The 14,052-nt window shown below is 52.3% G+C and overlaps 1 protein-coding gene across 6 annotated transcripts in view; it reads right to left on the bottom strand.

The window, feature by feature from the left end:
- Positions 1 to 3,546: 3,546 nt before the first annotated feature.
- Positions 3,547 to 14,052, bottom strand: part of MTMR3 (myotubularin related protein 3) — a 74,768-nt gene continuing 64,262 nt past the window's right edge. For 3 of the 6 annotated variants that reach the window (XM_057410913.1, XM_057410924.1, XM_057410932.1), the window contains 6 exons: positions 12,953 to 13,098; positions 10,887 to 12,306; positions 8,815 to 8,925; positions 8,213 to 8,301; positions 6,724 to 6,750; positions 3,547 to 4,016 (listed from right to left, as the gene is read on the bottom strand). In XM_057410913.1, the coding sequence (XP_057266896.1) occupies positions 3,845 to 4,016; positions 6,724 to 6,750; positions 8,213 to 8,301; positions 8,815 to 8,925; positions 10,887 to 12,306; positions 12,953 to 13,098 (1,965 nt within the window). In that variant the 3' untranslated portion in view covers positions 3,547 to 3,844. The remainder of the gene's footprint in view (positions 4,017 to 6,723; positions 6,751 to 8,212; positions 8,302 to 8,814; positions 8,926 to 10,886; positions 12,307 to 12,952; positions 13,099 to 14,052) is intronic. The other 3 variants (XM_057410940.1, XM_057410949.1, XM_057410958.1) reach the window with 3 other exon arrangements.

Here is a 14,052-nt window from a genome sequence, read left to right as displayed (position 1 = left end):
TGCGATGGAAGTGCCTGAGGGCAGCCCTAAGGGCTGTGTCCAGGCGGAGCGGATCCTGCTCCCCAGCACACATGGAAGCTCCGGCCTCCCCTTGGCACTGCTGAGCGGCTCCTTCAGGTACAGCCCAGCGCCTCCCAGCTCAGCCTGGACCCGGCTGCCCCAAAGGCTCACACTGGGTGACGAGGGCCCTGTCAGGGGATGGTTACAGACCGAGCACGGAACATCCGCACCCCCTGCCAAGGGAGCTCGGGATCAGCTTCCCTGCACAGGGCTTTTGTCCTTTGCAGCCTCCCAAGGGCTCAACCCCCCTCCAAATGCAGCTCCATTCCCCTCCACTTCCCCCCCCCCAACAGCCCCTCTGGGGCAGAGGAGCGGTTCCTGACACCCCCTTCCCTTCCCCACCCAAGAGCTGTTGGTTTCCACCCTACACCACGGGTGCTCACCCCTGCAATGAAGCTGGTTCTGCTAATGGCTGCGGGTGCACAAACACTGCCCCATCGCTGGCAGTGCTCAAGGCCAGGTTGGACACAGGGGCTTGGAGCAAGCTGCTCTAGTGGAAAGGGTCCCTGCCCGTGGCAGGGGTTGGAGCTGGAGGAGCTGCAAGGTCCCTTCCAACCCAAACCAGGCTGGGATTCTGCGTGTGAGACTCCGTCCATCCACCTCCATGCAAGGACATGCAGGGACACCGCACACTGAGCCGACAGCAGCGCTCTCCTCCGAGGCTCTGCTGCTGTTTGAGGGCTGTGCCAGAGCGGAAGGAGGTTCACCTGAAGAGCTGATCCCCAGGCCATGAGCTCCCCCAGCAGAGCTCACCACCAGCAGCGCCCTGTCCGGCGCTGGGAGTACCGGTGGGGACACAACAGATCCAGCCACTGCACCAGAGAGACTGAGGGTAACTCGGGTGTGAAAGGAGCGACAGGAAAATCAAACCCTGCGGTTCCTCGGCATGTTCTTAACAGTGCGAAACATCAGACCTGCTTTTTGTCCCTGCAGGGGGAAAGGGGAGCTCAGCTGCGCCCACAGCTCTGCCCAGCACCTACAGGTTTAACGGGTTAAATAAACCCCATGGGATTATAAAGGGATTGTGGCTCATGCGTGCTCGGAGCAGGCCCGGCCCAAAGCAACTCACAGCTGCCAGAGACCTGGGAGCAAATCCTCTCGGTGAGACAAGAGGGAAGCGGTGGGGGGAGCCGGGGCGCTGGAGCACGTGTGGCCAAGCAGGAGCATCCCCTCTCCTGTGGGGACTGCAGGACGAGGAGCAGTTTTCCACCGTCTGGGAAGAGATCAGAAGTTATTAAACCTGAGCCTGGTTTGGTCCCCACCAGCTGCAGCTCCACCGTTCAGCACAGAGAAAGGCAAAAGGGGCTGCGAGGCTCTGACCAGCTCCCGTGTGGCAAGGGGAAGGGAGACCTGGAGCTCCCTGCTCCGAAGGTCACCGAGAGCAGGTTTGCTCCCTGCTGATCCCGACTGCTCCCGCATTCCGGCCCATGGCTTCAGATCAGCGCTCTGGAACGAGACGGTTGCCAAGGGGAAAAGGAAAGAGCAGGTGCTGAGGAAGACAAGGCCCTCGCGCAGCTCCCACCTTGGGCTGTGCTGCTGGCACCCGGGCTTGGGGCTTTTCCCATCCCTGGGAACCTGCACCAAGACACCCAACGGGAAAGGGAGCACCGGGAGAGCTGCAGCCTCCTTGAGCAAAGGCCTTGGTGGTTCTGCGAACCTCACACCAGCTCCTGGCAAGGGCAGGGAAGAACGGTAAGAAAGGAGGAAGGGGTCAGCGACGGCTGCCATGCAAAAGGCTAAACTTTATTCACTTTTATTTATATATTTAACAAGTCTAAAGTATTTACTTCTGGCTTTGACAAAAATGAAAAATAGAGGAGCACTTTCCTGGCGGGAGGAGCGGGGGCTCTGTACAGCTCCGGGGCCTCCTTTACATACAAAGAAAAATAATAGTCATAAAAAAAGTGCTTCATCCATCAAAAAAGGACTAAAGAGCTGCAAGCATTTATTCACACTGTACATCGCAGACCCGCACCCGTATCGGAACCTCTTGGCACCTGGCATTAGAACTGCACAACCTGCTTTCACCCCAAAGCCACCCCACGGCTCCCAGAGGCAGACCTCAAAGCATCCCCCCCCCGCTGCACTCGGAGCCACTGCCCGGCCCTGGGCTGGCTCAGGAACAAACACCTCCAGCTCCACGCGCCTGCAGAACCCGTCTTTACCCGTGCTCTGCCCTCCTGATGGGCTGAGCCACATTTCAGACCCATGCTAGGGGAGAGCCCAAGGTGCTTCCTCACCGGAGCCCCTTCCCACGTGGATGCAGGCTGCCCTGCTCGTCCTGTGCATCTCCAGCTTGCACGGCAGCAGCGCAACGACGCTCACCGAAGGGGCAAGCTCTGGAACACCCCGACATTCCCCATCAGACCTAACGGATACTCTGAGATGGTTTTCTCTGTGCGATATTTGCTGTGGATTATGGGATTCCGACATTCCAAGCGCTCCCTTCCCAAGGCTTCTGAGCTTTTGTATCTAGCACTCCCAAATACTCCAGCAGGATTCTTGAGAGTACCACGAGAAGCTGGAACTGTGTCCAGGCAGCACACTGCGAAGCAGGATCCACGCTTCTTCCTTGCCAGATTGCACTACGCAGGCTCTATCCAAAGGGAACAGGAGGAGCTCCCCACACTCATTTAGAAAGGGATAGTCAGGAGATTCACACTTCACTGAGGTGACTTGAAAAGTGACTTGGCCTGGGGCAGAAGGGAGGAGGGGAATCCATGCTGTATTTCCAGGCTTTGTAAACCCTCAGGTGGGTTTTTCCCTATCCGGAGTCTATTGGATACAGATTGCAAAGGAGGAGACGAGCACCAGGGCGCCGCCTCACCGCTGCTCTGCTCCTCTGGGGACAGCCTCGGACCCGGCTCCGGACCAGAGCACGGTGGTGCCGGTGTGAGCCAGGACCAGAGCCCTGCCCCGGAGCAGCTCCACACCCAGTAACCCCCCCACAGCCGGGGCAGGGGGGGACTCGGAGGTCTCCTACTCCCCGCTTGGGTTTCAGTAATGGATTGCATTGGCAGAGCTTCAGAGGCACCAGAGGAAAGCCCATCACAGCCACGCCAACCCCTTCTCCCAACAAGCACGTGCTTCCCTTTGCCAGCGCGATCCGGGCGCTCCCGCTCCGAGCCGCGGCAACAAAGCACCCCGGTGCGTGTGCAAGCAGAGCTCTGCAACTGATTGGGGGTAACTAAGCCCACTCTAAGAACAGAGAGGGAGAGTGCTCTCTTGGGAAAGAGATTCCCATTTCTTCTAGCAGCAACAGGTTCCCAAACAGCAGTTCCTTGTTTGGAAGTAACAGGAGTGATTGAAAGCGCTAGCACTGACGCTACAGGAATTCACGCTCCGCACACTGGCTGGATTCATTCCCCTCTTCTCCTTCCCCCCACCCCACCCCAAATTGTCTGTCTGCAACAGTTCTGCAGTGGGACAGTTAAATACAAAGGGGAAAGCTGGTTGTGAGCCAGCTCCCATCCCACTGCCACAACCTTCCAGCAAACAAACATATATATATTATTATATATACACACACACACACGCACGCGCGTAGACACATACACACAAATAGGACAGAAAGGAAAAGGGGGGGAGCTGGAAAAGGAGAATCCCACAATCCAGCGGCACGTCCTCGAGGTCTGTCCTGCTGAGCACTGTCCCAGGCCCCAACCTCCCACGTGCACACGTGGCTCCCTCATCCTCCCAGCCGCAGCCCACTGGGAATCCTCCTGCCTGGCTGTCGGGGGGGGGAATGGGCACGGCTGCTCCGCGCTGCTTCAAGGCTGGAACTTTAGTTTGAGGTGGCAGTGATGGGTTTATCCAGTTCGAGGTCAAGGCTGGAGCTGCTGGGGTGCAAGCTGCTGTAGCAGGATTTGCAGACTCTGCTGGGCTCGAAGAGCTGCTGACTGGGCACGGGCACCTTCTGGTTACAGCAGCTGGAGCAGAACACGTTTCCACAGTTCCTTGCATCAGGAAGGGAGGAGAAATGGAAAAGAGAAGATTAGAGGCAGCTGGAGAACGGTCCCCGAGCTGTAACTGCTGCTGTTCCCTTCTGCTGGGTTGTGATGTGGTCAGCCCAGAGGCTGCAGCAGCTCCTTCCCAGGCACGGGCTGGGGTGAGAAGCCACCCCACGAGCAGCTGCACCCTGTGCTCCTCACTGCTGCAGCTGGAGTGGAGCTCTAGGGAAGGACACCAGGAGGGAGCACAAAGCTCATGGAGCATCTCTAGAGCCACAGCTCCCCTGGGCACCACTGAGATCAAACTCAGCTGACAAACGGGAGACTGAGCTGAGCTCTGAGGCAGAAGCTCTTCCCTGTGAGGGTGCTGAGGCGCTGGCACAGGGTGCCCAGAGAAGCTGTGGCTGCCCCATCCCTGGCAGTGTTCAAGGCCAGGTTGGACACAGGGGCTTGGAGCAAGCTGCTCCAGTGGAAGGTGTCCCTGCCCGTGGCAGGGGTTGGAGCTGGAGGAGCTTTAAGGTCCCTTCCAACCCCAAAAAGGCTGGGATTCTGTGCTTCTATGAAACTGGAGGGAACCCACTCCTCCCTGAAACCAGGGTGAGTTCTCTCCTATGGCCTGCAGAGGAGCTTGGGCACGATGATGCTCATCACCGCACTGCACCTCGGGGGCACATGGCTAAAGCAAAGCAACCAAGGGGCTCCCCCCCATAAGGATATGTGGAGTGGGGTGCCCTGGGCCTGCTCACATCCCTGACCCAGCCTTGTGTTAGAGACAGAATGTCCTGGGAGGAGGTGGGAGCCTTGGCTCCTTTCCTCTTCTAAAAGCTGGTGAGTACCAGCACAGAGATGTTTCCTTCTGTTTCTCTCAAGCACACTGCTGGGAGTTGAAGCATGGGCCACGAAATGAAACCAGCCCCACAATTTGGGCTGATGCAATCCTCCAATGCCCCAGCAGCTCGGTCCCTATTGCAGCATTCCCAGCACTCCCCACACAAGGTAAAGTGAGTCCCGAGGATCATGCAGAGGCAGAGCTGGGCAGGCAGGTTTGTCATGCTCAGCAGCACAGCAGGGTGCTCATACACATTCCTGTCAGGTGTGAGCCGGAGCATGCAGCTCGCAGGAGGCAGGGGTGGAACTGAAACCTCGGGTTAGTCCCCTGCTCTTCTTGCAGCCCCCCTCAAACCCGCTGCTGCTCACACTAACCTGAGGGTCCTGTCCTCCACAAGGACTTCAGAAGAGCACCGAGAGACCTGAATTGTCAGGTTCACCTCCGTGCCTGACACCCCATCCGTTCACTCTTTGCCACCAGGGTTTTGTGCTAGGAAAGATTGCTGCTGCCACGAGACTGACAGAGAATTCTGCCTACACCCAGCAGCTTGGACTAACGCTTCACTGCCAAAGAGACAAGATTTCCAGATGCTGGTCACTGATGGGGAAAGAGGCGGCAGAGAAACCCCATTTGTCACTTCAGTGGGCTCATTTTCTGGGCTCCACGCAGTGGCTCCTGGTCTCAGAGCTGTAACCCTGACAACAGCCCCGGCCTTCCTGCAGTGGTGCTGAAGTCTTCTCCCAGACCCTGTTAGAAACCTCTATCAGAAACCCCAGCACAGTGAGAACAGGCTCACAGTGAGTGAGGTGTTACACGGCGAAGCCATTCCACAGCCCCCATCTCTGCTGCTCAAAGGGGATCCAGCAGAAGCTCCCTGCTGATGGATGAGGTCAAAAAGGAACCCAAGGGATTAAGACAAGTACGTGTTTGTTGCAGGTCACCAGCTTCCTAACATATGCTCAGGGGTTTTTGTTGGTTTACCCTTCTGTGACAGGTAAGGGTAGCTGTTCTCCCTCGAGCTTCAGAACACTCCGAACAACTCCTGCTTTCTGTGCTGGTGGTCCCTCTGCTTTGCTCAAGAGATTACAAAGAGATGTTAAAAGCCCATGCTGGAAAAGCCACCCTGGTCATCTGAGGAAGGTGGCTGGAATCGTGCTGCCCACACCTCCTCTTCCTACTGAGCCACAGACTGGCACAGGGTGCCCAGAGAAGCTGTGGCTGCCCCATCCCTGGCAGTGTTCAAGGCCAGGTTGGACACAGGGGCTTGGAGCAAGCTGCTCTAGTGGAAGGGGTCCCTGCCCGTGGCAGGGGTTGGAGCTGGAGGAGCTTTAAGGTCCCTTCCAACCCAAACCAGGCTGGGATTCTGTGATTATCCAATCTTGGTGATACTAACCCTCTACCAGCTCTGCATTCCCTGTTACCACCACAGTATTTTCAGCCCTTCTAAAAGAAGTAGCAGATTTTTTGCCAACATGCTGCAGTGTTATTAATATTGTTGAATAACTCATGGACCTCTCCCAAAAATAAGGCAGAAAAGGGAAAGAATCAAAACTGTGTAATGGCTACACTTGAAAGACAGGCTCTTCTCAGTTAGAAGTGAAGCATTCCTTGTTACTGAAACACACAATTTACTGGCAATGTTAGTGTGAGATCCACACCCCCATTTAAGCTACCAAAAGCCAAGTCCTAGGTGCCTTCTGTGAAGAGAGAGGCCTGGTTATGTGGATCTAAACAGCCACCAGATTGTGCTGCTCCCCCCCCCAACTTGTTTCTAGTGATTTCTAGGCAAGTGAAAACCAAAGAGTGGGAAAGCCTGAGTTAGTTCAGAGATGTTACCAAGAAAAGGCAGACAGAGAACAGACAGAGGCTGTTGTAAATGCTCACCAGATCTGATCAACACCTTCAATGTCCCTGCAAGGAGGGGAGAAAGAGCTCAGAGGGGAACGAGGGAAAGCAGCAAACAGGGGCAGTGAAGGAAGTGGGATGTTTTCATCCTGCTCAAGGCCTGCACTGTGTGGGTTTCAACTCATTTTCAGCCTCGGGTCAGCTGTGGAGCAGACTGCCACTGAGCACTGGGGGTGTGAGCACGGGTACTATGGGAACACTTGGTGTTCTTCCTGGTTGCCATTCCTTACTGGTCTCTGCTGTAAATGACCAGAGCTCACGTGGACAGCCTGGTCACCATATGAAAGCTGAAGAAACCAAGTCAAAGGGCAATTTGCAATCAAACTGGAAAGCCTGAGTCAGTTTTAACTGGTGTTGGGGTGTCCTGTGTCCACACTCCAGGAGCTCTCCAGAGCCCAGGCCTAGGAAATGGAAATGGGGACGCCCAGTGTGATGGGCTAGGGACACAGCGCTGATGGGCACACTTTGCACCCCACAGTGCTAGAAGGCCACAGGAAAACACCACCTGAACTCTCATACACCCCTCTGGATGTGTACAACTGCAGGCTTGGCAATTCTATTTCTCATCTGAAGCCTCAAGACACGGAAATTTGCTCAAACACTGTGGACACACAAAAAATAATCAAAGCCCTTCAACAACTTTTCATTCTCCCCTGGCTTTGTCTTTACAAGACTAAATGGAGCAATACATAAAACAGACACAACTGAAGAAAGATGTTTATAATTCTCTGCACTTCAAAAAGCAATGAAGCATCAAAATGGGATAACTGCCATTCATTTACATGATGGGTCTTGTGTTAGCTTTCTCCTGCCCAGAAATCAGGAGGAGGAACTGTATGAAATAGAAACCTGAGATTCCCTGTCTTTAGCTGGAGTATGACCTCATCGAGCAACCTCTGCCACTGTCTTCCCCTGAGCCCCTGCTGCACTAGCGGTTGTAGCCTCTGCTGACAATACGTGTGGCAAAGAATAATCCAGAAAGCTTAGTTCACAAAGGTGTCCTTTCCAGATTCTCTGCATGAGCCATTTAATGTAAAGGGGAGAATGGTTAGAGAAGGAAAGCAGCAGGTTTGCAACCAGCAACGGGAAGATGCTGCTATTCACCCGTTTGCAGTACCGCATTCCTGAATGCCAAGATGACACACCACTATTTTTTACCATTTACACTTCTTAAAAGGCTAAACAGGCACCTGCCTCCAGGTCCAGCCTGAGGACAAAAGGCAGGGTCTGTTTAGGCTGGGGTGGAGCAGATACCTGGCTTTTTCAATATATATTCCTCACAGAACTGGAATAGAGAGGAGAGACTGTTTAGTTCCTCCAGTGCACTCGGCTCTTCAGGAGCGTGCACAGCCCTCCTCTAAACCCCCCAGTGTGACATCCACCCCTGACAACGGAGCTACGGGGTTTAAAAGGAGAGGGAAAGCCAAGCCGTGGCCTCCCTCCCATGCTCTGTGGAGGCACAGGTTACCTGCAGTGGTGCTTCCTGCTGGCGAGCCAGAAGGTGCTGTCACAGCCGTAGCAGTGCGCAGCGAGGTGGTCTGGGAGCCATCGCGTCACCTGCAAGGAACCCAAGCCAAACGTATCAAGGAGAGGGCAATTAGAAACAAACCCATCTCATCTGCGCTCCCAAATTCAAAGCAAAGCACCACGGGGAGGTGCTTGTTCTATTTTGAGAGCACAAATCCAGTGTTTGCAACAACTGGAGACAGGCGACAGGAACCCTGAGAAGAGAACGCTAGATTCCCCTCAAACAGAAATGATGCCATGAAGTCCAATTCCCTGGGGTTTTCCTGGGCTTTAGATGTATCCAGCCAAGAATATTCACCAAGCATGTGTCCACCTAAGGCTCTTTGAGCTAACCATCCCTTCCACAGCCTCTCAGGGGTCCACGCAGAAGGCAGAGGGCTCATAGGCACAGGTACCAGTGGCTGAAGCACGAGACGCCAGTGAAGCGCAAGGAAGAGAGCTCACAAGAAGTGGCACATGACCAAAGGCTGAAGGAGAGTTTTGAGTTATGGATATCCCCATCCTATGGGAAGAATGAGCGATTTACAGGGATTTAGTCTGTACCTCTGTGTCCTGTTTATCCACCTGCTCCCAGCTGGCTTCAGAGAAAATCTCTGTGCTGCAGCGAGACAAGCAGTTCTGATCCAGATTGCTTTCCGAGTCGGGTATAGAAGTCTGTTGGCAAACAAACACAGCTGAACAGAACCATCCCCTATCCCTAATTCCATACAAATAAAACTGGACATAGGGAGGAGTGGAAAGGCTACCTCCTGCTGAGAAAGAGCAGGCTACGGTTGCACTGCAAGGGTGAGTGCCATAACTGGACCCCTACCTACAGTGAATTGCAAAAAAACCCAAACCACCAAGCAAAAAGTCCCCCAGGACCTCAGTTTTGGACCCTCTGATGACAGGGTGATGTGAGGCAGAACGAATCTGGGATCTTTTCTTCTGCTGGGTTAGCCACACTTTGGGTGATGAACCAAAACAGCTGCTATCTGTGGCTCCAATGTTTCCTTTCCAAGGCTGTTTCACTTTCAAAGCTAACACCAGCAATACATAGATCCCTTTGTCAGCAAAACTCCTGCAAAATACAAGCCAATCCCACAGGGGAAACTCTGAATTTGAGCCATATATATTCCATATACAGTTTTAGGGGGAATAATACTTCCTTAATACAGTTCATCCAGGTAGAGTTGTTTGGAACTGACCTAAAACTCAGCCAGCCCTTAATATACATTAAAAATAGCAAGAAATCTTGAGTGAATGCCTTTTAGTGCATGAGGAATGCGACTCTCTGGAGCTCCAGAAGGAAACCTTTTACCCCCAAGCTGGGAAGAGCTCAGATTCTCAAAACTGGTGTATTTTCTCGAGCACAGCACGCTCCCCGCTCCAGCCCCATGCTGCACTTTGTGACAGCCCTTCAAAATGGGGAGAGTTATCATTAAAGCACCAAATTCCTCCAAGGAATCCAAGCTTTCGCCAGTGACAGAAGCCACAGGCAGCTGCGATGACACCGAGCTGAAATGGATGCCCAGAAGTGAACAGCCAAGAGGCACCGAGTATTCTCACAACAGATGTACCTGGGTCTATAAAGCCTCTCTGCCCCTTCCAGACAACAGGAAACTAAACAGAAGCTGCAAACCTCCTGTAAGTTTATTTTCTCTTCAATTTTGCAGGCATATAAACCACATTATAATGTGCATGTAGGAAGAAGGAAACTTTTGATGATGTTACGTCAACCTCAGGAATTCCAGGCCAATGCATCCAAACCCCAAACCTTTTGACTTTTATTAGTCAAAAGAGGAGAAATGAGGTAAAAAACAGGTAGGGAAGAAGCAACTTAAAAATCTACCCAAGCCACTTGGAGATGCAGAGAACACTTGTCAGCTCTTGAGATCCTGACCTTGGAATAATGACTCATTTCACCTCTGATTTTAAGGTTTCTTTTGCAACCACATCTGCAGAGGTGATTTCATCGCTATGGAAATCCGTGATTAGTCCTGGATTTGAATCATGCCTCAAACTTCAATCTCTGTTTTATGACTAAACTCTTCCCAGTAAGAACACAATGAGTTTAAAAGCTCCCTTAAAATCATTACAGAAGCCCTGACATAAGGCTGTTGCAAAAGCTCTCAATTTATTGCAGTCAATGAGCCTTGAACTTCACTGTTCTGAGCCAACAGTGCAGCCTACTGCTGCATCTTTCTTACCCTGAGTGTGCAAAGCACTCAGAGCTCAGTCTACACCACTCTCCTATAAATCCCACATCCACATTCATAGAAAAATGTCTTTGCCCACATATTTAAACCACAGTTTTCATATGTTTGTGGGGTTTTTAAGGCAAATGAAGATGTCCAGGTATGTGTGAGTGAAACACCCATCCTGAAATAAGCCTTTGGGGCATTTAGGGTCAAACTAAAATACAGCGAAACTACTAGTCATCCTTAACTGCCATTTGCCATGTACCCAGTCAGTTGTCTGCCCTCCTCAAAATGACCTGAAGTGTTTTATAAAGCTTGCACGGCCAAAATATCACCACCTGCCCAGCAACCCAAGAGCTGACAAGCTGGTGAGGTCCAGAACATGCCTGACTAGCCCACTGTTGCCAGCAGTGGCCCAACTACCATTTCACTTACCACTTCGTCTCCATAATCACCATTGAGACGTAAGGAGCTATTCAGGAACTGGCTCTCCAACCGGCTTTTCAGCTCTTGCACTTGCTTCTTCAAGGTCTCCACTTCTTGCTGGTGGCCAGTTTCTATCTGGCGCAGGCGCTGCTGGATGACATCAGTGTAGACAGGCATCCCATCGTCGTCCAGGTGACTTCTGGCAGGTTGGTCTGGGCTGCTGGCTGCCTGCTGCTTACCAAGGTGACCAAACACCCATTTCTGGTGCAGGTTCCTCAAGTGGAACTGTGCAGAACTGCAGCTGGCTGCGGAGACCTGCCTGCTCAGGGAGGCTTTGATCCGCCCGTCCTCTCCATTCACACAGTGTCCGTTCGTGGCGTGGTATTTCGGGGGCATCCCAAACCCCGTGGGTTTCTCTGTCATCTTGTTCTCAGTCTCCAGCTCCCCGTTACACACAATCTCATCTTTACGTTCGGCTAAAGGCAAGGCACAAGGGGAAGGCATCGGGATGTGAGTGTTGCTGCTACCAGAAGTCCTATGTACTTTTGTTCCCAGTTTCTGAAGCTCTAGCGTGTTCTCCCCCTCTGGCCTGTTTTCAAGAGTTCGAGACAGTTCCTCAGCACTGCTGTTGCCCAGGGGAGGTATGTGGCAAGGACCCTTCAGAACGAGCTCCTGCTTTGCTTCGTTCTCTGTTAAGGTTTCTGTAGAACTTTCAATGTTGGATGTCCTTGCCTCGTGTGGGATTGTGAGAGGTAACGGAAGGCTGGCCTGCTCCGCACTGTACAGGCTCTCTGCTTCTCCTTCAAGTTTGCTAATACCTTCCTCCTCCGTATTCTTTTGAGTGTCTCTACTTACAAAGCCCTCCAAAGTTACAGCCTGTAGTCCTTTCACCTGAGGTACCTTCTGGATAGCGTTACTGAGATCAGGATGCTCATCCTGTTGTCCTTTAAGCTCAGAAGCACCTTGTGAAGCTGGATGTGGATTGAGAGTTGGATTGTTCATTACAATACCTTTATCCATCTCAGCCTTTCCACAGAGGTCACCAACATACCCATGTACGTTTTCAGTTCTCTTCTCCTTATCCGGGGCAATTTCATCCCCTTTACCTACTGTCTCCAGGCTCCCCCTCGAGTGCTCCTCCAGACCAACGTCATCTTTAGTGGCCTCTTGCAAGATGTTCTCCATCTGTCCCTCTGCCACACCAGCTGCCACAGAGAGCTCTGCTCCCACTGGAGCCCTGCCCTGTTTACTGAGGCTGTCCCCATCGAAAGGGTCATCCCCAGGGTTACTGAGGCTGCTCAGCTCCAGGGACCGGCGGTGCTCCTGCCACTTCTCATTGAGGCTGGGGTCGCTACTGCGTCGATTGCTTGGAGGCACGCTGCTGTCACAGGCCGTGGTCAGATTGTCAAAGGATCTTGTCTTTGGTAACCTGGGAAAGCACAGATAATCACAACCCAAAGTCAGTGTTTTCAATGCTTAGCTACTGCAGTTTAATACCACCCACCCCACCCACCGCCAATTAGGACAGTAACAATCTGCTAACTAATGGCCTTCTGTGAAGTATGCAGTAGGAGCACATTTTGACCATCTGTAGTGCAGAGCTGCTTCAGTACTTTGTTTGCCATCAGGAAAAGATGTTCCATCAGACTTCAAACATTCCCAGAATAATCTCCTTCCCACAATGCACAGTTACAGTCTGGTCCCATCTCCTAAGCAACATTCGCTCAGAATCGTTGTTCAAAACCCCAGAAGAATAGTTATGCAACAGAAAAAGAACTCAAATTGAAGACCATCAAATGAAAAGCTTATATCCCACAAGGATATAAGGAATTCTACATGGCTATGCAATACCCAGAGCTTAATTCTATTTGCTAATCTTCTCTGTGGTATGCTATCACCTCTGAAACATAACGGCTTTCATAACTCAAGCAACGACAGACTGCTTGTGGGTAGGTCCCACAAATAAGCCTGTGAAAAACAGTTCCCTCCCACCACAAGTATTCTCCTTTTTATATCCCACAATATTCTCTGTTGATCTTACTTTACAGGATGGGATTTCTGGGCTCTAGGCTCACCTGCCCAGAGGCTGATCTTCAGGGCTAGAGCCTGGAACAGGGTACGGGGCACAGGTGTCCTCAGTGGGTGTAGAGGGGGAAGAGCACGGCAGGTAAACAGCACTCCAGAGCATTAAGTTCCGCACATGGCACACTGGATACAGCACCTGAGAGGGGGGAACACACAAGGATCAGAAATGGCAAACTGCTCCCTGCTCCCAGAACACAGGGGAGGGTTCAAGTCTGACAAAGGCGGCAGGTGCCCGTTTGGGTTTGCAGCTGGGAGGCTTTGCCAGGTCTCCAGGTAATTCTGAAGGCCAACGAGCAGCTCTGGCATTTGCAACCAGCTCCACCTGGATATGTGATTATCTCTTCTTTCAGAGACAGAGGCTGAGGCAGAACAATGCTGGCTTTCAGCTTCTCCTGAATGAGTTACTGCAGTGTGCTCTGTGTGAATCTACACCTTAATGATGCCTCTGCACAATTCCAACTGCTGGAGAATTCAGTGGCCCCATTGTTAGTGCAGAGACTGCCTTGTACTTTGTGTTATACCCTGTCCCACGAGAGCTGAACTAAGAACCTCCCTCTACAGGCTCCAGTTCAAAGTAACCCTGTCATCAGCAGAGGCACTGGTATGGTAAAAAGTAAGTACATGCAGAAATACTCCTGACTTGCTTGCTCTTAAAAGGGATTCTGTGCCTGTGGAATATGCTTTCTCCTTCAGTGTACAACCACCTCGGGTCACTCTATCAATTCCACTCTTTCCCCAGGCAACTTCCCTGCAGAAAGGCAGGCAATGGCAGAGAAAGCGAGGGCTGTGGGGTGGCTTGGTTTGGTGGTTGCTGCTTGTGAACAGCTATGGGTTTACAGACATGGCTACATGAGAGAGACTGAAAAGACTTTTAAAGACTGAAGTAAAACCATGAAAAGATGAATACAAGATAAAAGCCCCCCACATACTGCAGGTTATCACAACTGGCTCAGTACAGCACAGGGCCTACTGAGAACAGCCAAGGCACTGAGACTACACCTGTACTGCAGGACACAGCACGTGAGGGCAGCCAGGGACAGTACTGCCTGTCCCCACAGCCTCTGCTGGTGTTTTCAGGGAAAACTTGGAT

Source organism: Pezoporus wallicus, unplaced genomic scaffold (assembly GCF_028554395.1).
Source record: "Pezoporus wallicus isolate ANWC-B61680 ecotype Strahan unplaced genomic scaffold, APGP_CSIRO_Pwel_v1 contig_8226, whole genome shotgun sequence".
NCBI classification, from domain to species: Eukaryota; Metazoa; Chordata; class Aves; order Psittaciformes; family Psittacidae; genus Pezoporus; species Pezoporus wallicus.
This window is presented reverse-complemented; position numbering and strand designations above follow the sequence as displayed.